Source organism: Erythrolamprus reginae, chromosome 5 (assembly GCF_031021105.1).
Source record: "Erythrolamprus reginae isolate rEryReg1 chromosome 5, rEryReg1.hap1, whole genome shotgun sequence".
Lineage (NCBI taxonomy): Eukaryota > Metazoa > Chordata > Lepidosauria > Squamata > Dipsadidae > Erythrolamprus > Erythrolamprus reginae.
This window is the reverse complement of record NC_091954.1, coordinates 112472341-112500065: the sequence shown is the minus strand read 5'-3', so window position 1 is coordinate 112500065 and position 27725 is coordinate 112472341. Positions and strand designations below refer to the sequence as shown.

Sequence of the window (27725 nt, the reverse complement as noted above, 5' to 3'; positions counted from 1 at the left end):
CAGTGAAATAATATTTTCTCATGTTGCTTTTGATCTTTCCCCCAACTAACCAGGTTCTAACAATCTCTTACTGGCTTGCAAGCTCTTCCATTGTTACTGTCTCCAAATAAGGATTTTTAAAAAAGCCCTAACCAGGGAATAAAATAATGTGCTGAAACTGACCAGACTAAAGATGCTGGAGAGATGAATATCTGGTGAGCAGATTCTTTTCCCTATTTTCCTCTCCAAAAACTAAGGTGTGTCTTATACTACACAGTGTGGAAGGGGAAGGATACTGCAAAATCTTCATTCCCTCCCTATTCCTGGGGGAAGGAGATTGCAAAATCCCCATTCCCATCCTACTTGGGGGTCAGTCAGAGGTGGTATTTGTTGGTTATCCAAACTACACAAAATTCCTGTTACCAATTCTCCAGAACCTATCAGAACCTACTGGATTTCACCCCTGGTTATAAGTCACTTTTTTTTTCAGTGGTGTTGTCACTTCGAATGGTCCCTGAATGAACAACTGTAAGAAAAAGCCCTTCATGGCATCGGACCAGAATATCTCCGACACCGCCTTCTGCTGCACGAATCCCAGCAACCGATTAGGTCCCACAGAGTCGGCCTTCTCCGGATCCCGTCAACTAAACAATGTCGGTTGGCGGGCCCCAGGGGAAGAGCCTTCTCTGTGGCGGCCCCGACTCTCTGGAACCAGCTCCCCCCAGAGATTAGAACTGCCCCTACCCTCCTGGCCTTTCGTAAACTCCTCAAGACCCACCTTTGTCGTCAGGCATGGGGGAACTGAGATGTCTCCCCCGGGCCTATATAATTTATGTATGGTATGTTTGTAGGTATGTTTGCTTAAAAATGGGTTTTTTAAACTATTTTAAATTTTAAATTGTATATTATTAGATTTTTTATGAATTGTTTTATTGTGTTGTGAGCTGCCCCGAGTCCACGGAAAGGGGCGGCATACAAATCTAATAAATAAATAAAATAAATAAACATAAGAAGAGCCATGCTGAATCAGGCCAAAGCCCATCGAGTCCAGCATTCTGTGGCACACAATGGCCCACCAATTGTCCATGGGGATCTTGAGCAGAAAGAGAAGGTAAAACCCTCCCTTTCCCTCGACCCCCAACAAATGGGACCCAAGGGAATCCTGCCTGCCTCAACCAACATAGAGGTGGCACATGGACATCCGTTTCAATAACCACCGATACACTTGGCATCCATGAATCTGTCTAATCCTGCCTTGGAGCTATCCAGGCTGACACCTGTCATGACCTCTTCTGGAAGGGAATTCCATAAACCAAGGACCCTCTGGGTGAAGAAATATTTCCCTATTATTTGTCCTCACTTTCTTCCCTATGAGCTTTAGGGAGGGCCCCCTCGTCCTAGTATTGTGTAATAGAGAAAAAAAATTCTCTATCCACCTTTTCTATCCCATGCGTGATTTTATACACTTCGATCAAGTCACCCTTTAAACGCCGTCTTTCAAGGCTGGAGAGACCAAGGTGTTGCAACCTGGTTTCATAAGGGAGGGGCTCCATTTCCTTGATCATTCTTGTTTCCCTTTTTTGCACCTTTTCCAGTTCCATTATATCCTTCTTGAGGTGCGGTGACCAGAACTATACACAGGACTCCAAGTGTGGTCTCACCATCATCGATTTGTACACAGGCTATAAAACACTTGCCGACCTATATTCTATTCTCTTCCTAATGATGCCAAGCATGGATTTTGTTGGGTTTTTTTTTACTGCTGTTGCACACTGGGTTGACGGTAAGTCACCTGCGCAACCATAGGGCACAGCTGTGATGGAAAGGGAGAGGGGTGCTTTGAAGAAGAAGAAGGGGCACAGCAGAAGCTTCTGGGGAGAAACAACATAAGAACCAACAACTTCTGAAGCCACAGCTTGTCTCCTAAACCAGTTTCCCAACCTTGGCAACTTGAAGATACCTGGACTTTAACTCCCAGAATTCCCCAGCCAGCATTCGCTGGCTGGGGAATTCTGGGAGTTGAAGTCCAGATATCTTCAAGTTGCCAAGGTTGGGAAACACTGTCCTAAACAACCCCACCTCCATGCTACTCCTGGTGAGGGTTGTTGAATATGTGTGAGCAAAAGGGATGTGTGTGTTTGTGTGTGTGTGTCTATCTATCTATGTGTGCATGTGTGTGAAAGAGCTTAAGCAAAACTCGACTCAATGCTGCCAGTGGGGCTAACAAAGAATCCTTTGTGTGCCTTTTAGTCATTAAGTGTGGGTTACTCAGTCATCTTTGACAGTTGGGGAGGCAATGATCTCAGGGAAAGCGGTGTGAGTGGGTCGCGCACACGGGCTCCCAGCCGGTTCAAGAGGAGCTCTTGAAAACTCTTCCTGAGCCCTGAGGCACAGCGGGAGGGGGGGCAGAACGAGAGCTATGAGGGTCTGGTTGAGGTCCCCAAGGAGACACATCCATCATGAGGAGGATCTCTGGATTGTGTCATTGTTTTGCTTTTCCTTGTAACAGGGTTCTGACAGGGGTGGGCGTCCAAAATTTTAGCAAAGGGGATTATTTTATTATTTCATTTATTATTTTATTTTATTATTTTATTATTTTATTATTTCAGTATTTCAGTATTTCAGTATTTCAGTATTTCAGTATTTTACTATTTTACTATTTTACTATTTTACTATTTTACTATTTTACTATTTTACTACTTTACTATTTTACTATTTTAGTACAGTAATACCTCGTCTTACAAACCTAATTGGTTCCGGAAGGAGGTTCGTAAGGCGAAAAGTTCGTAACATGAAACAATGTTTCCCATTTGAAGCAATGTAAAAATGATTAATGTGTGCAAGGGGGGCAGGAAATCCCAAAATGGCGCTCCGCTTGGTGCCGCTGCCCGGCTGTCAGGGGACTTCTTGGCATTCTCCCGAACCCGAACTTTTCGGGTTCAAGTTTGGGAGGCCGCCGAGAAGCGCCGCCGCCCACCTGTCACCTTCTTAAACAGCTGGGGGGCTTCTCGGCGTTCTCCCGAACCCGGGAGTTCGGGTTCGGGTTCCGGAGGCCACCAAGAAGCGCCTGGCTGTTTCAGAAGGTTACAGCCGGGCGGCGTCGCTCAGCGGAGCGCCGTTTTTGCGATTGGCAGCGGTGTTTTCAGCCGATCTGGAGGCTGGAAAGGAGGTGGGGAATCCCAATAGGGAATTCCATGGGCGGAGCTTTGACCTCACAAAGACGTCCTTCCTGGTTGGCCGAAACGTGGGGTTGCCACAAAGGTCTCAGGGGTTGCCACAAAGAAGGAGTCAATCTATTCTCCAAACATCTGAAGGTAGAACAAGAAGCAATGGGTGGAAACTAAACAAGGAGAAAAGCAACTTAGAACTAAGGAGAAATTTCCTGACAATCAGAACGGTTGATCAGTGGAACAGAAGTTGCCTCCAGAAGTTGTGAATGCCCCAACACTGGACGTTTTTAAGAAGATGTTGGATAACCATCTGTCTGAAGTAGTGTAGGGTTTCCTGCCTAAGCAGGGGGTTGGACTAGAAGACCTCCAAGGTCCCTTCCAACTCTGTTGTTATTGCTCTTGTTGTTATTGTTATTACCTTTACTGTACTGGATGGCCATGGCTACAATTGTACTAAGGAGCAGGACTGCCACAAAGAGGGAAATCACCCAAAAGACCAGCTTCAGATGGATTTGGGAGCCGAGGCGACTGAGGAGGAGGCCATCACCTTTTCGAAAGCCCACCTGGAAGGAGAGACAAGAATCAAAGAGGAAACAGGAAAGAAATGGGGGATGGAATATACTAAGGCCCCATACAGTTAGCAGACTTCAGTATCTCTCAATCTTAGGAACTTTAAGTTGAGTGGACCAACCTCCAGAATTCTGTTTTAGTTATTTGTTTGTTTTGTCAAGTACATATTGGTGGGATACAAAGATATAATAGTATTTATATACATCATACTAGGAAGAGAGAAACATTAGGAGAGTGGATGGAAGGCACGCTGGTGCACTTATGCACACCCCTTACTGACCTCTTAGTAATCGGGAGAGGTCAACAGAGCATAGAGCATAAAAGAGCGGGGGTGGCGCAGCAGGTAGAGTGCTGTACTGCAGGCCACTGAAGCTGTCTGTAGATCTGAAGGTCAGCGGTTCAAATCTCATCACCGGCTCAAGGTTGACTCAGCCTTCCATCCTTCCGAGGTGGGTAAAATGGGGACCTGGATTGTGGGGGCAATAGGCTGGCTCTGTTAAAAAGTGCTATTGCTAACATGTTGTAAGCCGCCCTGAGTTTAAGGAGAAGGGGGGCATAAAAATTGAAATAAATAAATAAATAAATAAAAAATAAATGAATAAATAAATAAATAAATAAATAAAAAATAAATTAAAAATAAAAATAAATAGATAGATAGATAGATAGATAGATAGATAGATAGATAGATAGATAGATAGATAGATAGATAGATAGTCTAAGGGTAAAGTTTTGGGGGTTAGGTGATGATACTTCAGAGTCAGCTAGTGAGTTCCATGCATCAACTACTCGGCTACTAAACTCGTATTTCCTGCAGTCGAGTTTAGAGTGGCTTACTTTAATTTTGTATCTGTTGTGTGCCCTTGTGTTGTTGTGATTGAAGCTGAAGTAGTCGTTGACAGGAAGGACATTGTAGCGGATGAATTTATGGGCTGTGTTTAGGTCGTGTTTAAGGCGACGTAGTTCTAAGCTTTCTAAACCTGGGATTGTAAGTCTAATTGCGTAGGGGATTCTGTTGCAAGGGGAGGAGTTTTATGCTTAAGACCTTCCACCATTTTTGTAGCCCGTCTTTGGACCCGTTCAATTTTATCAATATAGGAAGACATGACAGTGGAAAGCCCGTGGATTGATCCTTACTGTAGGAGATTGCTCAGAAGGCGAGAGGAGTTACATTAGCTTACAGTCTTACCTTTTTCAGGTGTGATCTCACTTCCAGGCAGTATAAAGGCAAAGGACTGAACCCCTTGCTAAAATCTTTGAAGCCGGCCGCTGCTTTCAGCGGTCATTAAACCACATTATTATAAATCAAGGACTACCAGAATCTCTCTGCTCTAAAATCAGAAAGTGTTCCCCACCCTTAGCAAAACTCCAGATTGTGTTTTTAAAGTTCAAGTGATTTCTCTTGTTGCCTTCCAATGGCTTATCGCAAACCCCCCGTCACTCAAAAGGGGAACCAGGGGACCTGATGTGTTCAGATTCCTTTTTAATCGTGTCGCACGGAACGCAGCCACATCAGAAATGAAACCTCCTGCCACCAGCAATCCAGAATTATGTCTTCCCCATGAAAACCATTCTTGCTGATCTCCCCCTCTAGGAATAAAGTCAAGAGTTATAAATCACCAGTGCAATTTGGGGACTTCAGTGAAGGATTGGAGCAAAGATGCTATGCTTTACGGGAGCTTTATTTTTTTGGAAACTGCTGCTCTCAACTCTCTTTCTTCCCATCTTCCATTCATATTTTGCAAGCTTTAACGCTGCAATTACCGTATTTTTCGGTGTATAAGACGCACCAGAATATAAGATGCACCTAGATTTTGGAGGAGGAAAACAAGAAAAAAAGTATTCTGTGCCAAATGGTCAGAGACGGCAGTTTCTCAGTAATCTAAATATTTAAATGTGCATGTATTTTACTGCTGCTGAAGGGAGGGCTCGTTAGTACAGCAATAGAGACAGCAGCTTCTCAATAATCTAAATGTTCTTTCTGTGCCAGCTCAGGAAGCTCAAACTGCCCAAGGAGCTGCTGATACAGTTCTACAGAGGAATCATTGAGTCTGTCATCTGCACCTCTATCACTGTCTGGTTTGGTGCTGCAACTCAACAGGACCGACACAGACTTCAGAGGAGAATCAGAACTGCAGAAAAAACAATGGCTGCCAACCTGCCTTCCATTGAGGACCTGTATACTGCACGAGTCAAAAAGAGGGCGGGGAAAATATTAATTGACCCCTCTCATCCTGGACATAAACTGTTTCAACTCTGACCCTCAAAACGTCACTACAGAGCACTGCATACCAAGACAACCAGACCCAAGAACTGTGTTCCCCCGAACACCATCAATCTACTAAACAAATAATTCCCTCAACACTGTCAGACTTTTTACTAAATCTGCACTTCTATTCTTCTAATTTTTCTCATCATTCCTATCATCCTTTTCCTCCCACTTAGGACTGTATCATTGTAACTTGTGGCTTGTATCCTAAGATTTTTATTAATATTGATTGTTTCTTCATTGCTTATTTGACCCCTATGACAATCATTAAGTGTTGTACCACATGATTCTTGACAAATGTCTCTTTTTCTTTTATGTACGCTGAGAGCATCTGCACCAAAGACAAATTCCTTGTGTGTCCAATCACACTTGGCCAATAAAATTCCATTCTTGTTCAATCATACCTGCCAGCCTCACATCTCTTCCATTGAACACCGTTGAATCTCCACAGCCCACAGCCCACTTCCCACAATCCTTTGCCTTTATAGTGCCTGGAAGTGACATCACACCTCAAAGAGGGTAAGGCAAATACCGTTTACTCTGTAACTCCTCTCGCCTGCTGAGGAATCTTCTATAGCGAGGGTCAATCCAGTGACTTTCCACTCTCATGTCGTCCTTACTCTCTGACTAGGACCACTCAGCCATTGTCAAATCAGCCCCCTCTAGTGGTTCCTCAGGTGCACTCAAGTCACTTTCTCCCTCACTCTGGCTCTCTGCTTCATCTGGCAACCCCCCTGGCCCAGGGTATCCAGAGGGACCTGGCTCATCTTCCTCAGAATCTGACATAATAATAATAATTAATTAATAATAATGTATTAGATTTGTATGCGGCCGCTCTCTGCAGACATGAACTGAGGTGGGCAACTCACAACAGAGACCAGTGAGGCATCCTAACTAGTGATGGGCAAACCCAACAGTGTTTGGGTTCGGCAAGTTCGGACGAACTTTACGCAAAATTCGGCCGAACACGAACAGAACCCGAACTCGAACCCGAACGGGGAATCCCTCCCACGAAGAGATTCCGAGGGTGGAGCTTTGACGTCACCGGCAGGTTGCAAAGGACGCCAAGGTGATCACTTCCTGGATTCCATGGAATCCAGGAAGTGATCACCTTGGCGTCCTTAGCAACCTGCCGGTGACGTCAAAGCTCCGAATGCCAAACACGACCCCAAACTTTGCCCAAAGTTTAAAAAAATGTTGGGTTCGTGTTCGGCATACCGAACACCGCAAAATTCAGTACGGACCCGAATTGTGCGAGTTCGGTTCGCCCATCACTAATCCTAACCCCGGCAGTGCAGCAAGAGGTAAGATCTTTTTATTTTGTGAATTTCTGTTTCATCGTTTGCAGGAATATAGAAGCTCAAGAAAGAAACATCACAGAAATCTGACCTGGGGTGATGGCTCCTATGCCAGCAGAGAGTGCCCCGAATGCCACCTTTGGCACGTATGCCATAGGTTCACCATCGCGGATCTAGGCAGTCCAGACAGCGCTGGGTTTGTTGCAATTATTTAATACAAATAATTGTGTTGCCAAGCAGCATTAGATGCATGTCAATTTGATATTCGTGAGTGAACAGATGCAGCCACAAAGCATTCTTTCGAACGGTTCAAGGCTATCTTATGTCCACCCACCTGGGCGGAAGCAGAAGGAGGAGTTGCCACGCTGGCACAATCTGAATGGGCAACGTGATGAGTTTGTGGGTGGGGGACAAGGGATGTGAACTTTCAACGGGGTGGGAAACTAAGATTGAGGTTTCCAAGTGTGGGTGCCAGGATCGCTCTGGAAATAAATTGGAACTTGGAGGAGGACTTTGACTTGGACTCTAATTTAGTTTGGATCCTACCTGGAATCTTGACGGTCACTTTTTTCAGTATCACTGCAATCTCGAACAGTCGCTAAACGAATGCTTGCAAGTTGAGAGCTACGGTACCTGTACTTTCCACCGTTTGTCCTACCTCTATGCTGTCCGGAGATGCGTTGCTCCCGTCCCCTGTGGCATCCAGCACTTCGTCTTCTTGAAACATGGCACGTTTATACTCCGTCATCTGAAGAAAGGGAGGAAAAATGGGGAAAATGTCAGGATTTAAAACCTGAGATAATATTCCAAGTACAGAGGTACCTCTACCTAAGAACACCTCTACTTACAAACTTTTCTAGATAAGAACCGGGGGTTCAAGATTTTTTTGCCTCCTTTCAAGAACCATTTTTCACTTACAAACCCGAGCCTCCAAAAATGTAACTGGAAAAGGCAGGGAAAAGCCTCCGTGGGGCCTCTCTAGGAATCTCCTGGGAAGAAACAGGGCCGGAAAAGGCAGGGAGAAGCCTCCATGGGGCCTCTCTAGGAATCTCCTGGGAAGAAACAGGGACAGAAAAGACAGGGAGAAGCCTCCATGGGGCCTCTCTAGGAATCTCCTGGGAGGAAACAGGGACAGAAAAGACAGGGAGAAGCCTCCGAGGGGCCTCTCTAGGAATCTCCTGGGAAGAAACAGGGCCGGAAAAGGCAGGGAGAAGCCTCCATGGGGCCTCTCTAGGAATCTCCTGAGAGGAAACAGGGACAGAAAAGACAGGGAGAAGCCTCCATGGGGCCTCTCTAGGAATCTCCTGGGAGGATACAGGGCCGGAAAAGGAGGGGAAAAGACTCCATGGGGCCTCTCTAGGAATTTCTTGGGAGTAAACAGGGCCGGAAAGGGTGGGGAGAAGCCTCCATGGGGCCTCTCTAGGAATCTCCTGGGAGGAAACAAGGCCTCCACCCTCCCTGTGTTTTCCCCAATCACATGCATTATTTGCTTTTACATTGATTCCTATGGGAAAAATTGCTTCTTCTTACAAACTTTTCTACTTAGGAACCTGGTCACGGAATGAATTAAGTTCGTAAGTAGAGGTACCACTATACAGTGGAAGTACTGTAATTACTGTAAAGTAGAAGGAATGCGGAGTCCTGGTGCATCCGCAGAATGATGCAATCTGTTCTACACCCTGATTGGTCAATACTTGTATATATTGTAATACAACTTTGCATAGGTGTGGTCTTGTGATTAGTGGTTTGTGGTTGGTTTATTATGGTTGGTTGGTTGGTTGGTCTGTTGTGGTGTAATATATAATGCAATAGTTTGATTAGGTGTTCTGTAATATAGTACAGTGGTACCTCAAGATATGAACCCCTTGTCTTACAAACAACATGAGATACGAACCCGGGGTTCAGAAAAATTTTGCCTCTTCTTACGAACTTTTTTCGTCTTACAAACGGCAAACCCGAACTTACGGGTTCAGCGTTCGGGAGGCTGCTGGGCTGCGCGGCTTCCCAGCAGCCTCCCGAACCCCGAACTTTTGCCGAACTTCTGGTTTCGGGGTTTGGGAGGCTGCTGAGAAGCCCTGCCGCCCGGCTGTCACCTTTTAAAACAGCCGGGGGGCTTCTCGGCGGCCTCCCGAACACCGAACCCGGAAGTTCGGGTTTGGCGTTCGGCGTTCGGGAGGCCGCTGAGAAGCTCCCGGGCTGTTTTAAAAGGTGACAGCCGGGCAGCAGTGTTTTTTTGTGGGGGGGGGGGGGGGGTTTGGTTGCACGGATTTATTGACTTTACATTGTTTCCTATGGGAAACAATGTTTCGTCTTACAAACCTTTCGTCTTACGAACCTCCCCCAGGAACCAATTAGGTTCGTAAGACGAGGTATGACTGTATAGAGTTAATAATTTTTGATACTAAGAAGAAGTAAAAGCCTTCTGAAGAAAGAACTCCTGCAGTAGTATCTTGATTAGGGAAACTGTCCAATGCATGGTGTCCATGCCCAGTTTCTGCAACCTCTCTTCGCATCTCTTGGTTTCTAGTCCCCTTATCATTTTGGTTGCTCTTCTCTAGAGTTTCTATGTCTCTGGCCTGGCGATTCTCCCTTCCCTTGTGCGGTTCCTATATTTAGAAAGGATTACGTGCTACGATTCCTGCCTCTGATCCGCCCAAGCCGGTTTGTCAGACAGAAATCATCCAGGATAGATTCAGCGTCTATCCCTCGGTTACTAATTCTAATGGATGTAAATCATTTCCAGGGAGTGAGTGAACAAGGGAAAGTTAAGAGGATCTGGTACAGGCAGGGCATCCTTAATACGTTTTCTCTCTTCTTGGCTAACCGGAGAGATAACAGAACCTTAAGGAGAAGAAGTGAAAATACACAATACTGACATCAGGAATCACAATCTGCAATATGACAAACAACCGAATTGTGCGGTAAATGCAGCCTTGGGGTTATGTCTGAAGAGCAAGATGTCAGCCCGAAGCCATCATTTTGAGTTCAAGACTTTGGCCTGCCACAAGTAGTAATAATAATAATAATAATAATAATAATAATAATAATAATAATAATAATAGAAAACCATTGGAATTGACAAAGGAGAAATTTATTTATTTGTTTGTTTGTTTGTTTGTTTGTTTGTTTGTTTGTTTGTTTGTTTGTTCGTTCGTTCATTCATTCATTCATTCATTTATTGGATTTGTATGCCGCCCCTCTCCGTAGACTCGTGCCTTGGAAAATAGCTTGACTCCTTCCTCTCTTTGGCGGCCACTCAAATATTGAAAGACTGCTATCATGTCCCCTGGTCCTTCTTTTCATTAAACTTTGTTTGCCGCCCTGAGTCTTCGGAGAGGGGCGGCATATAAATCTAATATATTATTATTATTGTTGTTGTTTTTGTTGTTGTTGTTGCTGTCATTATTGTTGTTGTTGTTATTATTATTTTTATTAAACTATCCATGTCCAGTTCCTGCAATTGTTCTTCATGTTTTAGCCTCAGGCCCCCTAATCATCTTTGTTGCTGTCTCCCCAAAACCTAATTTTGTCCCCCGGCCCCGGGTCTACCATCACTTATTCTCCCTTTTCATTCCCCACCACACACACAAACATTTATTTTATTTATTTGTTTTAGTGGTATACAAAGATATAACAGTGTTTATATACATACTAGTAAGAGAGGAACGTTAGGACAGGGGATGGAAGGCATGCTGGTGCACTTATGCACGCCCCTCAACCCAGACAAGACGGAGTGGCTGTGGGTTTTGCCTCCCAAGGACAATTCTATCTGTCCATTACCCTGGGGGGGGGAATTATTGACCCCCTCAGAGAGGGTCCGCGACTTGGGCGTCCTCCTCGATCCACAGCTCACATTAGAAAAACACCTTTCAGCTGTGGCGAGGGGGACGTTTGCCCAGGTTCACCTGGTGCGCCAGTTGCGGCCCTATTTGGACCGGGAGTCATTGCTCACAGTCACTCATGCCCTCATCACCTCGAGGCTCGACTACTGTAACGCTCTCTACATGGGGCTACCTTTGAAAAGTGTTCGGAAACTTCAGATCGTGCAGAATGCAGCTGCGAGAGCAATTATTGGCTTCTCCAAGTATGCCCATATCACTCCAACACTCCGCAGTCTGCATTGGTTGCCGATCAGTTTCCAGTCACAATTCAAAGTGTTGGTTATGACCTATAAAGCCCTTCATGGCACCGGACCAGAATATCTTCGGGACCGCCTCCTGCCGCACAAATCCCAGCGACCGGTTAGGTCCCACAGAGTTGGCCTTCTCCGGGTCCCGTCGACTAAACAATGTCATCTGGCGGGACCCAGGGGAAGAGCCTTCTCTGTGGGGTCCCCGACCCTCTGGAACCAACTCCCCCCTGAGATTAGGATTGCCCCCACCCTCCCTGCCTTTCGTAAACTCCTTAAGACCCACCTCTGCCGTCAGGCATGGGGGAACTAAAACACCTCCCCCTTGCCCATGTTGTTTTGTTGATTGATTGACTGTGTGCCTGTTTTTTATATATATTGTTTTTATGAGATTACTAATTTTTAATTGTAATTAGATTGGTGGGCATTGGATTTGGTATTATGTACTGTGCTGTTTTTTATTATTGTTGTGAGCCGCCCCGAGTTTGCGGAGAGGGGCGGCATATAAATCCAATAAATCTAAATCTAATCTAATCTCTTACTGACCTCTTAGGAATCAGGAGAGGTCAACAGTGCATAGTCTAAGAGTAAAGTTTTGGGGGTTAGCTGATGTTGATACTACAGAGTCTGGTAGTGAGTTCCATGCATCAACTACTCGGTTACTAAAGTCGTATTTCCTGCAGTCGAGTTTGGAGAGGTTTACTTTGAGTTTGTATCTGTCGTGTGCTCGTGTGTTGTTGTGGTTGAAGCTGAAGTAGTCATTGACAGGAAGGACATAGTAGATGATTTTATGGGCTATGCTTAGGTCGTATTTAAGGCGATGTAGCTCTAAGCTTTCTAAACCTAGGATTGGTTGTGTAGGGTATTCTGTTGCAAGTGGAGGAGTGGAGGGCTCTTCTAGTAAAGTATCTCTGGCCATTTTCTAGAGTGTTTATGTCCGAAATGCAATGTGGGTTCCAGGCAGATGAGCTGTATTCGAGGATTGGTCTGGCAAAAGTTTTGTACGCTTTGGTTAGTAGTGTGAGATTACCGGAGCAGAAGCTATGTAGGATTAGGTTAACAACTCTTGTAGCCTTTGTGGCAATGTCGTTGCAGTGGGCTTGCTTAGATGTATAGCCATTCTCAAAGATCACTTCTTAAATGTACCAGACTGGATATCCCCACTAGAGGCGATATCCCACCCTAATCTCATATCGGATAGGAAAATACCAAAGTATAAACAATTACTTGATGAACAAATGAATTTAAAAACAAGAGATAAACTTCAAGAGGAAGGATTTAAAATAGACTGGTGGCAATATATACAGATACAGTCGAAGTTTCAAAAAGATACCAAAGTATATATATTTAACAAGAGTAAAAACTTCTTGAGTAGTTTATTGATTACAAATTCAAAGAAATTAATTGGGAAAGCATATAAATATATGACAGAACATAAAAATATAGACTTAACTCTCAAAGACAATATGATTACTTGGTGTAAAAAATTTGGCAAAGAGTTTGATCTAGAGACTTGGGAGAAAGTTTGGATAACAAATTGGAAGATGACAAACTCTGTTTCTTTAAAAGAAAACCAAATTAAGATGTTTTACCGATGGCATCTCCCACTGAATAGAATTGCTAAGATGTACCCAAATACCTCCCCAAATTGTTGGAAATGTAAAAAGGAAATAGGTTCTTATTATCATCAATGGTGGACATGTAATAAAGTCCGGACATATTGGAGAATGATAGAAAAAATGATAAAAGAGATTACATTATATGAAATAGAAAAATCCCCTGAATTTTATCTCCTAGGCATAGCTAAACAGAAATATAAAAAAGATATTTCTTTTCTGGTTGTACATATTTTAACAGCCGCTAGGATAGTTTATGCACAAAATTGGAAAGGGGAAGATATCCCCAAAAAAGAGGATGTAGTTAAAAAAAAATTGGATTGTGCAGAGATGGATATGATGACGAGAAAGTTTATACATGGATAGATAAGAATAAGTTGAAAATAAGGTAACGAAAACGGTATGAATATAATTAAGTGTTATTGATATTTTTTGCTGCTGTTAGTGTTGTTGGCTTCTTTTTTATCAATTTAACTCTATGTTTATTAGAATATGTAAACAAAGTTCTTCTTTTCAATTAGAATATTAGTTTGATTTAAAGATTTAAGATTTTATCCTTTTTTCTGTATTAAAAATTGACTTCAAGAAAAGAGGGGTAATTGTAACCCCTAATATGTGTTTAAATGTTTGTAAGTTTGTATGTCTTTTTTACTGAAAATTAATAAAGTTTATTAAAAAAAAAAGATGTACAGTATAGCCATTCTTGTTTGCTTATATACATTCTTGCTTGCTTAGATGTTTAGCCAACCTATGACGCAAAGATACTTTGACACATGGTTTCCTCACCAGTGCTTACTGTGTGTTGCTGTTATGAGACCTATTACACATCCCATAAAAAAATAATTGGAAAGAACTGTGCTCATCATGTACCGAGTCCCCGAAGTTTATACAGTAAAGCTCAAAGCACGGGAAATAAAACAAGATGAGCTTCTACTTTGAGTACAGGATGAGAAGTAGAGTTTAATGGGTGTAATGGAGACTTGATGAATGACATCCATCAGGGGTCTAGAGAGCATTTTGATGTTTCCCCAGATGGTTCCGTTCCTTCCCTCTCAGGATGTGTCGATTTGCTGTTCTGGGAGTCTTTGTCATTTTCTAGAAATCAAGTGAATTAGCTTAGAGATACTTCAGAGATAAGCGGGGTTTAAAAAAAACTTTGAAGAATGGATATTAGTAAGGGGCCTGGTATTACTCATGCAGAGGAGGAGGAAGAGGAGGAGGAAGGAGGAGGAAGAAGAGGAGGAAGATGTGAGAAAGAAGGGGGAAGGAGGAAGAAGAGGAAGAAGAGAAGGAGGAAGAGGAAGAAGGGGAGGGAGACGAGAGGAGGAGGAGGAAAAAGGGCAGAAGGAGAAGGGAAAGAAGAGGAGGGGGAGGAGGAGGTGGAAGAGAAAGAGGAATGGGAAGGAGGAGGAGAGGGACGAGGAAGAGCAAGAAGAGGGGGAAGAGGAGGAGGAAGATGGGAGGGAGAAGGGGAAAGGAGAGGAAGAAGAGAAGGAGGAAAAGGAAGAAGAAGAGGAAGAGGAGGAGGAAGGAGAGGGGGAGGACGAAGAGGAGGAGGAAGAGGAAGAGGAAGGGAAAGGAGGAAGAAGAGGGGAGGGAGAAGGGAAGGGGGAGGAGAGGAAGAGGAGGAGGAAGGGGAGGGAGAGGAGAGGAAGAAGAGGAGGAAGAGGAGGAGGAAAAGGAAGAAGAAGAGGAAGAGGAGGAGGAAGGGGAGGGAGAGGAGAGGAAGAAGAGGAGGAAGGGAAAGGAGGAGGAGGGGAGGGAGAAGGGAAGGGGGAGGAGAGGAAGAGGAGGAGGAAGAAGATGAAGAGGAGGAGGAAGGGGATGGAGGAGAGGGGGAGAAGAGGGAGAGTAAAAGAAAAAGGGAGGAGGAGGAATTGTTTTTGTTATTGTTATTATTGTTGTTGTTTGTTATTATTATTATTATTATTATTATTATTATTATTATTATTATTATTATTATTATTATTAAACAAAAGCAAATTGCGGGTCTTTTGAAGTGGCCTGAAATAGCAGTGATGGAGTGTTTTATTTACTCCAAGATATGGCAAAGGCAAACTTTGAGGACCACACCCCTTTTAGGAATTCCCGACTTGGCTTTGCTGACAACAGGTTCTCCAAAAATTCTACTTCTGCACATGCTCAGAAGAATTTTTTTTAAAAAAAAAATTAAAACAAGATGGCGGCGCTCACAGACCAGCACCAACCGAACCAGGTCTGTGATGTCATTGTGACATCACCAGCAGGTCACTACTACCAGTTCGGACAAACTGGTCCAAACTGGGAGGAAGCCACCCCTATTGTGCTCCCACCGCTGTCAATTTTCCTCTCTGGAGGAAACATGAGGGTAAGGAAACAGGAAGGCAAGGAAGCAACAAAAACAGCTGAATCTCAAGAGATCAAATGACATCAATGCCTCCCTCTCTTCTGACTATAGCACTTGAGAATGGTATGACTGTGTTGTATTGATTGCTTTTAATATTAAGGGGTTTTAATTCTACTTTTTATTAATTGGATTTGTATCACCGTTACTGTATTTGTTGTGGTTGTGAGCCGCCCCGAGTCTTCGGAGAGGGGCGGCATACAAATCTAATAAATTATTATTATTATTATTATTATTATTATTATTATTATTATTATTATTATCACATTCTAAACAGCTCCACCTGAACACAGTCTCAAAATGGGTGAGCAGTGTGGTCGGGCGGTAGGAAAAGCAAGTAGGATGCTTGGCTGCATAGCTAGAGGTATAACAAGCAGGAAGAGGGAGATTATGATCCCCTTATATAGAGCGCCGGTGAGACCACATTTGGAATATTGTGTTCAGTTCTGGAGACCTCACCTATAAAAAGATATTGACAAAATTGAACGGGTCCAAAGACGGGCTACAAGAATGGTGGAAGGTCTTAAGCATAAAACGTATCAGGAAAGACTTCATGAACTCCATCTGTATAGTCTGGGGGACAGAAGGAAAAGGGGGGAAATGATCGAAGCATTTCAATATGTCAAAGGGTTAAATAAGGTTCAGGAGGGAAGTGTTTTTAATAGGAAAGTGAACACAAGAACAAGGGGGCGCAATCTGAAGTTAGTTGGGGAAAAATCAAAAGCAACATGAGAAAATATTATTTTACTGAAAGAGTAGTAGATCTTTGGAACAAACTTCCAGCATACATGGTTGGTAAATCCACAGTAACTGAATTTAAACATGCCTGGGATAAACATATATCCATCCTAAGATAAAAATACAGGAAATAGTATAAGGGCAGACTAGATGGACCATGAGGTCTTTTTCTGCCATCAGTCTTCTATGTTTCTATTGTTAGTGTGTCTCGGTGCGAAACCTTCGACATGCGATCAGCAGAGTTGTTGCAGTGGTGTAGATAATGTGGGCTAGCCAGTTAAAGACTCAGACTTAGTATTAACAATATTATTATTTACAAATATACAACAATATTAACAATATATTACAAGCCGCACACAGCAAAGAATAATACGACTCACAAGCAAAGATATCTCAAAGAAACTCCCCCCCCACAGGGAACGGCGCCCTCTAATGGCCAACCAGTAATACTTTCATAAATATACAGTACGTATTTACCTTCATAGACCAACATTGTTAGTTCACTGTATGGCAACACCCAAGTATAATGATGGGCTGTGGGCATGGCTTATTTTATGGGTGTGGCTTGCTGGCTATGTGACCGGGTGGGAGTGGCTTGTTGGTCATGTGACCAGGTGGGAGTGGCTTGATAATCATGTGGCCAGGGATGGCTTAAAGGTCATGTGACTGAGTGGGAGTGGTTTACTGACCAAGATAAGTTTTCAAATAGGTGCTTGGACTCTTTTTCAGTTGATTAAGTCACATTATTTGAATAGCCACAAAAAAAGGACAAATGATAGACAGCATTATTTGTTCAGGAGCACAGTAACATTTGTAGGTTTTGTACTGAACGCACAAGGTTCGGTATGATAACAGATTAGGCAAGTAGCTCAATTTTCTTTCATTGCTATAAAAGTTCGGTTCTAGATAGTGATTAAAACAATTACAGCATTTATGTGTAAAAACATACTATTTAATTATTTCCTATTTTAAAAGTAATTAAGGATCATATTAAGGTGCTAGAGAAGGAAGGACAATTTAAAAAACTATTGAAAACATAGAAATATAGAAGACTGATGGCAGAAAAAGACCTCATGGTCCATCTAGTCTGCCCTTATACTATTTCCTGTATTTTATCTTAGGATGGATCTATATTTATCCCAGGCATGTTTAAATTCAGTTCCTGTGGATTTACCAACCACGTCTGCTGGACGTTTGTTCCAAACATCGACTACTCTTTCGGTAAAATAATATTTTCTCACGTTGCTTCTGATCTTTCCCCCAATTAACCTCAGATTGTGTCCCCTTGTTCTTGGGTTCACTTTCCTATTAAAAACACTTCCCTCCTGAACCTCATTTAACCCTTTAACGTATTTAAATGTTTCAATCATGTACCCCTTTCCCTTCTGTCCTCCAGACTATACAAACCATATTAAGTATTCAATAAATAGTGCATAAACTTACTACTCAGTTCTCGGAGAGGGGCGGCATACAAATCTAATGAATTATTATTATTATTATTATTATTATTATTATTATTATTATTATCATCAGGAAAGACTTAATGAACTCAATCTGTATAGTCTGGAGGACAGAAGGAAAAGGGGGGACATGATCGAAACATTTAAAGGGTTAAATAAGGTCCAGGAGGGAAGTATTTTAAATAGGAAAGTGAACACAAGAACAAGGGGACACAATCTGAGGTTAGTTGGGGGAAAGATCAAAAGCAACATGAGAAAATATTATTTTACTGAAAGAGTAGTAGATCCTTGGAACAAACTTCCAGCAGACGTGGTAGATAAATCCACAGTAACTGAATTTAAACATGCCTGGGATAAACATATATCCATCCTAAGATAAAATACAGAAAATAGTATAAGGGCAGACTAGATGGATTATGAGGTCTTTTTTTGCCGTCAGACTTCTATGTTTCTATTATTATTATTATTATTATTATTATTATTATTATTATTATTATTATTACTATTACTATTATTATTACTATCATTATCATTATTATAATTATAATTATTATTATTATAATAATAATAATAATAATAATAATAATAATAATAATAATAATTATTATTATTATTATTATTATTATTATTATTATTGCTATCCATTACTGCCTTTACCATTCTGGTAGCCACCCACTACCGAAGCTACACCCACAGAACCGGTATGGAAAATTTTTAGATTTCACCACTGCCCAAACGTCAACAGGACTCCCCAGCAACCAACCCCGTCTAGACAGAAGCTCTTCAAAACCCTCCATACAATTCTACCCGTTGTCTTTTGTGGCCTAAAACCCCCCCGATTCAAAGGCCGCTTTCTTATCTCCCTCCGCCAACCCCTTATTGACGCTGCCCATTTCAAATTTGCAGAAAGGATCCGATTAGTTTGCCAGGCAGAATTATGCCTTTCATGGGCCTCTCTTCTTTCAGCGCTTGGTTATTCAACACCTGCCTCTCTCTCTCTCTCTCTTCTTCCTCGCATGGAGGCTCCACCGTCTCCATTTATTCCTCTTGTTTTTCTTCCTCCCATCCGAATTTGAGAATAAGTACTTTCTGTCTCCTCCCTTTGCCTGGCTTATTTGCGAAGCCCGCATCTTTGCACAGTTCACTGCCCTTAGCGATCTGGGAGATTTAATGATGGGCTGACTCCCCGTAAATTTGATAAAAAAGACTTTGTTTATTTTAGCAAATCTTCTGGGTTTTTATAAACCGAGGCCAGCAGCTCGGTTAAAAACCCAGAAGATTCACTAACAAATAATAATAATAATAAATAATGATGTCTTTCAATCTCAAAGAAGGGAGAGAACAGTTTGTGCTGTTCAGACTGCATATAAAATGACTTTTTTAACAAAAAAAGTACAGGTGGTTCCTTACGACCAGAATTGGGGACTGGGACTTCTGTTGCTAACCCGTCTGGTTCTAAGCTGAATTACACTGGGTGTTATTTAGTTATTTAGTTATTTAGTTATTTAGTTATTTAGTTATTTAGTTATTTAGTTATTTAGTTATTTAGTTATTTAGTTATTTAGTTATTTAGTTATTTAGTTATTTAGTTATTTAGTTATTTAGTTATTTAGTTATTTAGTTATTTAGTTATTTAGTTATTTAGTTATTTAGTTATTTAGTTATTATTTGTTTGTTTGATTGATTGATTTTTATGCTGCCCTTCTCCTTAGACTCAGACCGGCTTACAACATGTTAGCAACAGCACTTTTTTAACAGAGCACAACCTATTGCCCCCACAATCCAGGTCCTCATTTTACCCACCTCGGGAGGATGGAAGGCTGAGTGGAGTGGAGTGGCGTGGAGTGGAATGGAGTAGAGTAGAGTAGAGTAGAGTAGAGTAGAGTAGAGTAGAGTAGAGTAGAGTAGAGTAGAGTAGAGTAGAGTAGAGTAGAATAGAATAGGAATAACTACTGAATAAGACTCCTGGTGCAGAACACATAGTGCCTCTCTCTTGCACACCCTCTTTTTGTGTATCTACCTTCAAAGTTTTCAAGTTCGGGGTGATCCCAGTAACCTGGTTAGAGACCACAAGGAGATCAAATCTATCAATGCTTAAAGGCAATCAATCCTGGCTGGTCTTTGGAAGGACAGAATCCTGAATCCGAAGCTCCAATCCTTTGGCCACCTAACGAAAAGAGGGGACTCCTTGGAGAAGACCCCAACGTTGGGAAAGATGGAAGGCAAAAAGGCAAAGAAGGGCACCCCAGCTGCTGTGGCCTAGAGGTGGAGCTCTTGCCTGACAATCAGGAGGTTGTGAGTTCGATCCTAGGCAGAGGCAGATGCAAGACTCTCTCCTGTTTGGGCAGGGGGTTGGATTTGGCTGACCTTCAAGGTCACTTCCAACTCAGTTAATCTGATCTGAATTGGGGGGGGAGCTGTTAGAATGGTCTCATTGATGCAATGAATGGGAATTTGGACATAGAGTGGTACCTCTACCTATGAACGCCTCTACTTACGAACTTTTCTAGATAAGAACCAGATGTTCAAGATCTTTTTGCCTCTTCTCAGGAACCATTTTCCACTTACAAACCCGAACCTCCAAACTGTAACTGGAAAAGTCAGGGAGAAGCGTCCATGGGGCCTCTCTAGGAATCTCCTGGGAGGAAACAGGGCCGGAAAAGGCAAGGAGAAGCGTCCATGGGGCCTCTCTAGGAATTTCCTGGGAGGAAACAGGGCCAGAAAAGCTGGGGAGAAGCCTCTGTGGGGCCTCTCTAGGAATCTCCTGGGAGGAAACAGGGCCGGAAAAGGCAGGGAGAAGCCTCTGTGGGGCCTCTCTAGGAATCTCCTGGGAGGAAACAGGGCCAGAAAAGCTGGGGAGAATCCTCTGTGGGGCCTCTCTAGGAATCTCCTGGGAGGAAACAGGGCCGGAAAAGCTGGGGAGAAGCCTCTGTCGGGCCTCTCTAGGAATCTCCTGGGAGGAAACAGGGCTGGAAAAGCTGGGGAGAAGCCTCCGTGGGGCCTCTCTAGGAATCTCCTGGGAAGAAACAGGACCGGAAAAGGTGGGGAGAAGCCTCCGTGGGGCCTCTCTAGGAATCTCCTGGGAGGAAACAGGGCCGGAAAAGGTGGGGAGGAGCCTCCGTGGGGCCTCTCTAGGAATCTCCTGGGAGGAAACAGGGCCGAAAAAGCTGGGGAGAAGCTTCCGTGGGGCCTCTCTAGGAATCTCCTTGGAGGAAACAGGGCCGGAAAAGATGGGGAGAAGCCTCCGTGGGGCCTCTCTAGGAATTCCCTGGGAGAAAACAGGGCCTCCACCCTCCCTGTGGTTTCCCCAATCGCACTCATTATTTGCTTTTACATTGATTCCTATGGGAAAAATTGCTTCTTCTTACAAACTTTTCTACTGAAGAACCTGGTCACGGAACGAATTAAGTTCATAAGTAGAGGTACCACTGTACTGGGAGACACAGAGCAGGGCAGGAGTTTAGAATGATGTTATCCATGGCAGGGGTCCCCAACTTTTTGGGCCTCACAGACCACCAAATTCATAATTTTAAATCCCATGGACCCTAATTCATAATTTTAAGTCCCGCAGACCACTAATATGATTTTTTTTTAAAGAAATAAATAAATAATTTGTAAAATAATGATCAGAGAACTTTCATTTTATTAATATGAAACACACCTATTTAACGGGACAAAATTAAAAATGCTTATTTAATTATAACAACATCGTAAATGCCTCTTTGATCGCAGCAAAATCTTTAAAGGTTGTTTAATTGTAACAGAATTATTAAAGTTAGTGTAATTATTACAAAATAATTAAAACTTATTTGAAGGCGGCTTGCTGATGTTGGGAATGTCAGTCCCATATTGTAGCTGTGGTCCCTTCCCTTGCTTTCTTTTCCTTCCTTTCTTTTCCTTCCTTTCCTTTCCTTTTCTTCCTTTCCTTCTTTCTTTTCCTTCTTTCCTCTCCTTATTTTTCATCTTCTTTCCTTATCTTTCCTCTTCTTTCCTTGCTTTCCTTTCCTTCCTTCTCTTCCTTTCCTTTTCTTCCTTTCCTTCTTTCCTTTCTTTTCCTTCTTTCCTTTACTTCTCTTTACTTTCCTTCTTTCCTTTCCTTCTCTTTCCTTTCCTTCTTTCCTTTCCTTTTCCTTCCCTTCCTTTCCTACCTCTCCTTCTTTCTTTTCCTTCTTTCCTTTATTTATCTTTCCTTTCCTTATTTTTCATCTTCTTTCCTTATCTTTCCTCTTCTTTCCTTCCTTCTCTTCCTTTACTCCTCTTTCCTTTCCTTCTTTCCTTTCCTTCTCTTTCCTTTTCCTTCCCTTCCTTTACTTCCTTTCCTTCTTTCTTTCCCTTCTTTCCTTTACTTCTGTTTACTTTCCATCTTTCCTTTCCTTATCTTTCCTTTCCTTCCTTCTCTTCCTTTCCTTTTCTTCCTTTCCTTCTTTCCTTTCTTTTTCTTCTTTCCTTTACTTCTCTTTCCTTTCCTTCTTCCCTTCCCTTCCTTCCCTTCCCTTCCCTTTCCTCTTCTTCCTTTCCTTTCTTTTCCTTTTTTCTTCCTGGACTGGATTAATCACAGATTTAGGGTGAATAAAATCTGTCTCCAAAACTTAACCAGGATTCCAGCAACAACAACAAATCCCCTCTGGGTCAGCCTCAAACTCACATCTTCCAATTCCAATTCTTCCCGTACTTTCCGATTCTTATTCTATTCTATTCTGTTCTATTCTCTTTTTCTTCTTTTCTCTATTCTCTTCTCCTTCTCTTCTCTTGTGTTCTTGTCTCATCTATTTTCCTCTCCTTCTCTTCTCTTCTAATATCTCTTCTCTTCTATTCTCATCCCCTTCTCTTTTCTTCTCTTGTCTTGTGTTCTCCTCTTGTCTCATCTATTTTCCTCTCCTTCTCTTCTCTTCTATTAAAATATCTATTCTATTCTATTCTCCTTCTCCTTCACTTCTATTCTATTCCAACATCTATTCTATTCTATTTTATTCTGTTCTCCTCTCCTTCTCTTCTCATCTCGTCTCATCTCATCCAATCTCTTCTCTTCTCATTTTTTCCTCCTCTTTTGTTCTATTTTATTCCAAAATCTATTCTCTTCTCCTCTCTTCTTGTCTTCTCTAGTCTAGTCTATTCTCCTTACCATCTTTTCTCTTCTCTTCTCCTCTCCTCTCTTCTGGTTTATTATATTGTATTCTATTCTATTCCAATATCTATTGTATTGTATTGTATGTTCTGCTCTCTATATTCCACTCCGCTCCACTCTGTTCTGCTCAAACCAAAGACGCTTCCTGGACGAGAAGCCAAAGGTCTTCAAAGCAAAACCAGAAAGTCCAGTTGCCTCTTGAAAGGAAACACACACACACACACCTTTGGAGGAAGAGGATGGGGGCACCTTAGCCAGCCTATGCCTCCTCCTGTTCCGTCCATCCACCCCCCAAAGAAACTGGGCTTGAAAAAGGGGTCCGTGCTCCACAGCCGCCTCCGCCCTCCCCGAGTTCAAGACCAACCAAAGTTAGTGCCCAGACACGGGTGGATGGATGAATGGATGGATGGGTGGGTAGGTAAATAGATGGGTGGGTGGATGGGTAGATAGATGAGTGTGCGAGGGGTAAAAGTTGTGGCTGTAGTGTTCCTTCCCCACCTCCCAAAAAAACACATACCCCTCCAGTCTATGGATGGGGCAGTTTCTTTGCCCGGCCTTGGGTTGCGCTGCGCTGTGCTTTGGCCAACTGACCCCCTCCACCCAACTTGCAAATCTCCCCAGTTCAAGACCAACCAAGGTTAGTGCCCGGATATGGATGGATATCATCATCATCATCATCATCATCATCATCATCATCATCATCATCATCATCATTATTGATGGGTGGGTGGATGGATGGGTGGGTGGATGGGATTTGGATGGGTAGATAGATGAGTGTGCAAGGGATAAAAGTTGTCGCTGTGGTGTTCCTTCCCCCTCCCCAAAAGAAACACATCCCCCTCTCCAGCCTTTGGATCGGGCGGTTTCTTTGCAGGGCCTCGGGTTGCGCTGCGCTTTGGCCAACGGTTCCCCATCCCACCCCCCTCCCGCCCTGGGCCGAAAGCGGCCGCCGTTGTCTCAAACTCACGTTGCCGCCAAGCTCTTGGAGCGCCACGCTCATGGCTGGCGATGCCGGGGAGGACGAAGGGCTGGAAGCGGCCGCTGCCTCCTAGGTGGGGAGCCGGCCGGGGGCGGAGGCGACGGCGGAGTCCGGCGCTGGGGCCATGCGGGGCCGCTCCGCCAGGGGGCCGAGGACCGGCAAGCCGCCGTCCGTCCGTCCGTCCTTCCCTCCCCGAAAGGCCCCGGGAAGGGCGAGGAGGGAGCCGCCGCCCTGGCTGCAGCCCGGCTTTTCAGCTGCAGGCCGGACCGGGCGAGGAAGCGCCGGCTCTCTCCATCACACACACACACACATCACACACACAACCGCCCGGCGTTGTTGGGTTTCTGCCCCCCCCTCTCCGGCCGCCCACCTCCTCTCGAGGGCCCGCTGGCTGGCCTGGCGGGAGAACGGCCCCGCTTGTTAAAGCGCCGGCTCGCCTGCTCAAGTTTCAAGTCCTCATGATGGGGTGCGGAGCGGCTCTGCGCGCTCCTTGCCCTCCTCCTTCTCCTCCGCCCCCAGGGAGGCTTGACTGGAGTCGTAGGGTCCTCGTGCCCCCTCCTTGCCCCCTTTTTTATTTTTTATTTTTTTATTTTTTTATTTTTTTATTTTTTTATTTTTATATTTTTTTTATTTTTTATATGTTTTTTAATTTTTTTAATTTTTTATATTTTTTTAAAAAAAATTAATTTTTAATTTTTAAAAATAGAAACATAGAAGATTGATGGCAGAAAAAGACCTCATGGTTCATCTAGTCTGCCCTTACAGTATTTCCTGTATTTTATCTTCGGATAGATATATACAGCTCAAAAAAATAAAGGGAACACTTAAACAACACAATATAACTCCAAGTAAACCAAACTTCTGTGAAATCAAACTGTCCACTTAGGAAGCAACACTGATTGACACTCAATTTCACATGCTGTGCATATTCAACTTTGTGCAGAACAAAGTATTCCATGAGAATATTTCATTCATTCAATTCTAGGATGTGTTCTTGGAGTGTTCCCCCACCTTTTTTTTGAGCAGTGTATATTTATTCCAGGCATGTTTAAATTCAGTTCCTGTGGATTTACCAACCGTGCCTGCTGGAAGTTTGTTCCAAGCTTCTACTACTCTTTCAGTAATTTTTTTTTATTTTTTTATTTTTTGGAAATAATTTTATTTTATTTTTTAAATGTAAATGTTTTTCTTATCTTTAAACACCACGTTAATTTTTAAAAAATAGACCCACCCCCAATTTCATCTAGGGTTATTTGTTAATACACAATATTTCATACCTTTACATAGCCTCACATCTTATCTTCATCTCACGTTGTCTCGTGGTTTTTTCTCTTTTTGGGCGGGTGGGAGGGTCCCATGGCACCATTTAGTCCTTATTTCACAGTAGTCCGAATTAATTCGGTCCTTTAAGTTCAACAGTTAACATATCCAGTTCGGTAAACCTATGGATACTTTGTCCATTTTAAAACACGTTTTCTGGTGGAGTTTTGTTGTCCCTCCAATTATTGGGCGTGTGTGATTCTTCCTGCAGTGATAATATGTAGCAGTAAATATTGTATGTTTTTAGGATATTGTTTTTATTAATTTTTATCATTATCATCATCATTATCATCATCATCATTATCCTCATCATCATCATTATTATTGATTATTGTTGGTTGGTTTGTTTATTATTCATCTATCTATCTATCTATCTATCTATCTACCCACCTACCTACCGACCTACCTACCTATCTACCTACCTTTCTACCTATCTAATCTACCTACCTATCTATCTATCTACCTATCTACCTACCTACCTTTCTACCTATCAAATCTATCTACCTACCTACATACATACATACATATCTATCTACAGTACTTATCTAATCTACCTACCTATCTACCTACCTACCTACCTACCTATCTATCTATCTACATGCCGCCCAAGTCCCGAAGGACTCTTCTTATTAGTCCCAGCAAGAAAAAGAATTATACATTTATGATTTCTCGTCTCAAGTTTCCAGTCCTCCTGAGTGCAGAACAAGCCTTGGGCTCCATCACTCCCCCCACCCCCAACCAAACCCGCTTCGTTTTTAATGGTTGGCTGGGGCTGAGCAGGTTTTGGAATCGCAATGTGGGTGGCACCGGCGTCCTCCGCCCCTCTTGCCACCTTCTTTTAGGATTGGTCCCCTCAAGTTTCCAGTCCTCAGGGGTGCGGAGCGGCCGCGCGCTGCTTCCTCTCCTCCCCACCCCTTTCGTGCGATTCCGAGGCTGGGTTAAGGAGGCTTGAGTCGATCGGGGGGGGGGGCTTTTGCCATCTTCTTTTGTGATTTATCGTCTCAAGTTTCGAGTCCTCGTGAGTGCGGAACAGCCTTGGGCTTGTTCCCTTCCCGCCCGACCCAAACCCGCTTCGTTTTTTAACGCCGGGCTGGGATTGAAATCTAGGGCGGGTGGCATCTGCTTCCTGCCCCCCTATCGCCCCCTTATTTTATGATTCATCCTTTGAGAGCTGAGATTGATCATTTCAAGTTTCAAGTCCTCAGGGGATAGGAGCGCTGAACCGATGCCGACTCGTCCCCCTCCTCCCCACCCTCCACCCCTACCGACCCCACATTGGCTGGTTGGGGTTGAGGATGTTTTGGAATCGTAGGGCTAGGGGACACAGAACCCTCTCAAGTTTCTAGTCCTCATGGGTGTGAAACAGCTGCACAATCACCCCCTCTGTCAACCCAATAGCATTTACACGTATATACTGCTTCATAGCACTTTTACACCCCTCTCTAAGCAGTTTACAGAATCAGCATATTTGCCCCCAACAATCTGGGTCCTCATTTTACCGACCTTGGAAGGATGGAAGGCTGAGTCAACCTTGAGCCGGTGGTGAGATTTGAACTGCTGAACTACAGCTAGCACTTGTAACCCTCGTATCCTGGACATAAACTGTTTCATCTCCTACCCTCCTACAGAGCACACTGCACACCAAGACAACTAGACTCAAGAACAGTTTTTTCCCAAACACCATCACTCTGCTAAACAAGTAATTCCCTCAACACTGTCAAACTATTTACCAAGTCTGCTCTACTATTGCTACTAGGTTTTTTTCTCGTTGTTCCTATCACCCATCTCCTCCCACTTAGGACTGTAACTTGTTGCTTGTATCCTTAAGATTTATATCAATATTGATGGTTTCCTGATTGCTTATTTGACCCCTATGGCCATCATTAAGTGTTGTACTGCATGATTCTTGACAAATGTATCTTTTCCTTCATGTACACTGAGAGCATATTATTATTTATTATTATTATTATTTATTAGATTTGTATGCCGCCCTTGTCCGAAAACTCGGGACGGTGGACAAATATGAATCAAAGACAAATTCCTTGTGTTTCCAAGTACACGTGGCCAATAAAGAATTGTATTGTATTGTATTGTATTGTATTGTACTCTACTCTACTCTACTCTACTCTACTCTACTCTACTCTACTCTACTCTACTCTAAATAAGTTGGCCCCCTCTTTCTTGTAGCAGTCCTTCAAATATTGGAAGACTGCTATCATGTCACCCCTGGTCCTTTTTTTCACTAGATTAGGTATTATTATTATTATTATTATTATTATCATTATTATTATCATTATTATCATTATTATTTATTAGATTTGTATGCTGCCCCTCTCCGTAGACTCGGGGCGGCTCACAGCAATAAAAAAAACAATGTACAATAACAAATCTAATATTTAAAAATATCTAAAAACCCATTATTTAAAAAGACATACACACAACATACCATACATAAACTATATAGGCCTGTGGGAGATATCTCAGTTCCCCTATGCCTGACGACAGAGGTGGGTTTTAAGAAGTTTACGAAAGGCAAGGAGGGTGCGGGTGATCCTAATCTCCGGGGGGAGCTGGTTCCAGTGGGTCGGGGCTGCCACAGAGAAGGCTCTTCCCCTAGGTCCCGCCAGATGACATTGTTTAGTCTACGGGATCCGGAGCAGGCCAACTCTGTGGGACCTAACTGGTCACTGGG

At 43.1% G+C, this 27725-nt stretch overlaps 1 protein-coding gene across 1 annotated transcript in view; it reads right to left on the bottom strand.

Moving 5' to 3' along the window:
- ECE2 (endothelin converting enzyme 2) overlaps nt 1–24030 on the bottom strand; it is a 75437-nt gene extending 51407 nt beyond the window's left edge. The window contains exons 1-3 of the mRNA XM_070754162.1: nt 23702–24030; nt 7942–8031; nt 3568–3712 (exon numbers count right to left, since the gene is read on the bottom strand). Of these exons, the coding sequence (XP_070610263.1) occupies nt 3568–3712; nt 7942–8031; nt 23702–23734 (268 nt within the window). The 5' untranslated portion in view covers nt 23735–24030. The remainder of the gene's footprint in view (nt 1–3567; nt 3713–7941; nt 8032–23701) is intronic.
- Between the last annotated feature and the right edge of the window lie 3695 nt (nt 24031–27725).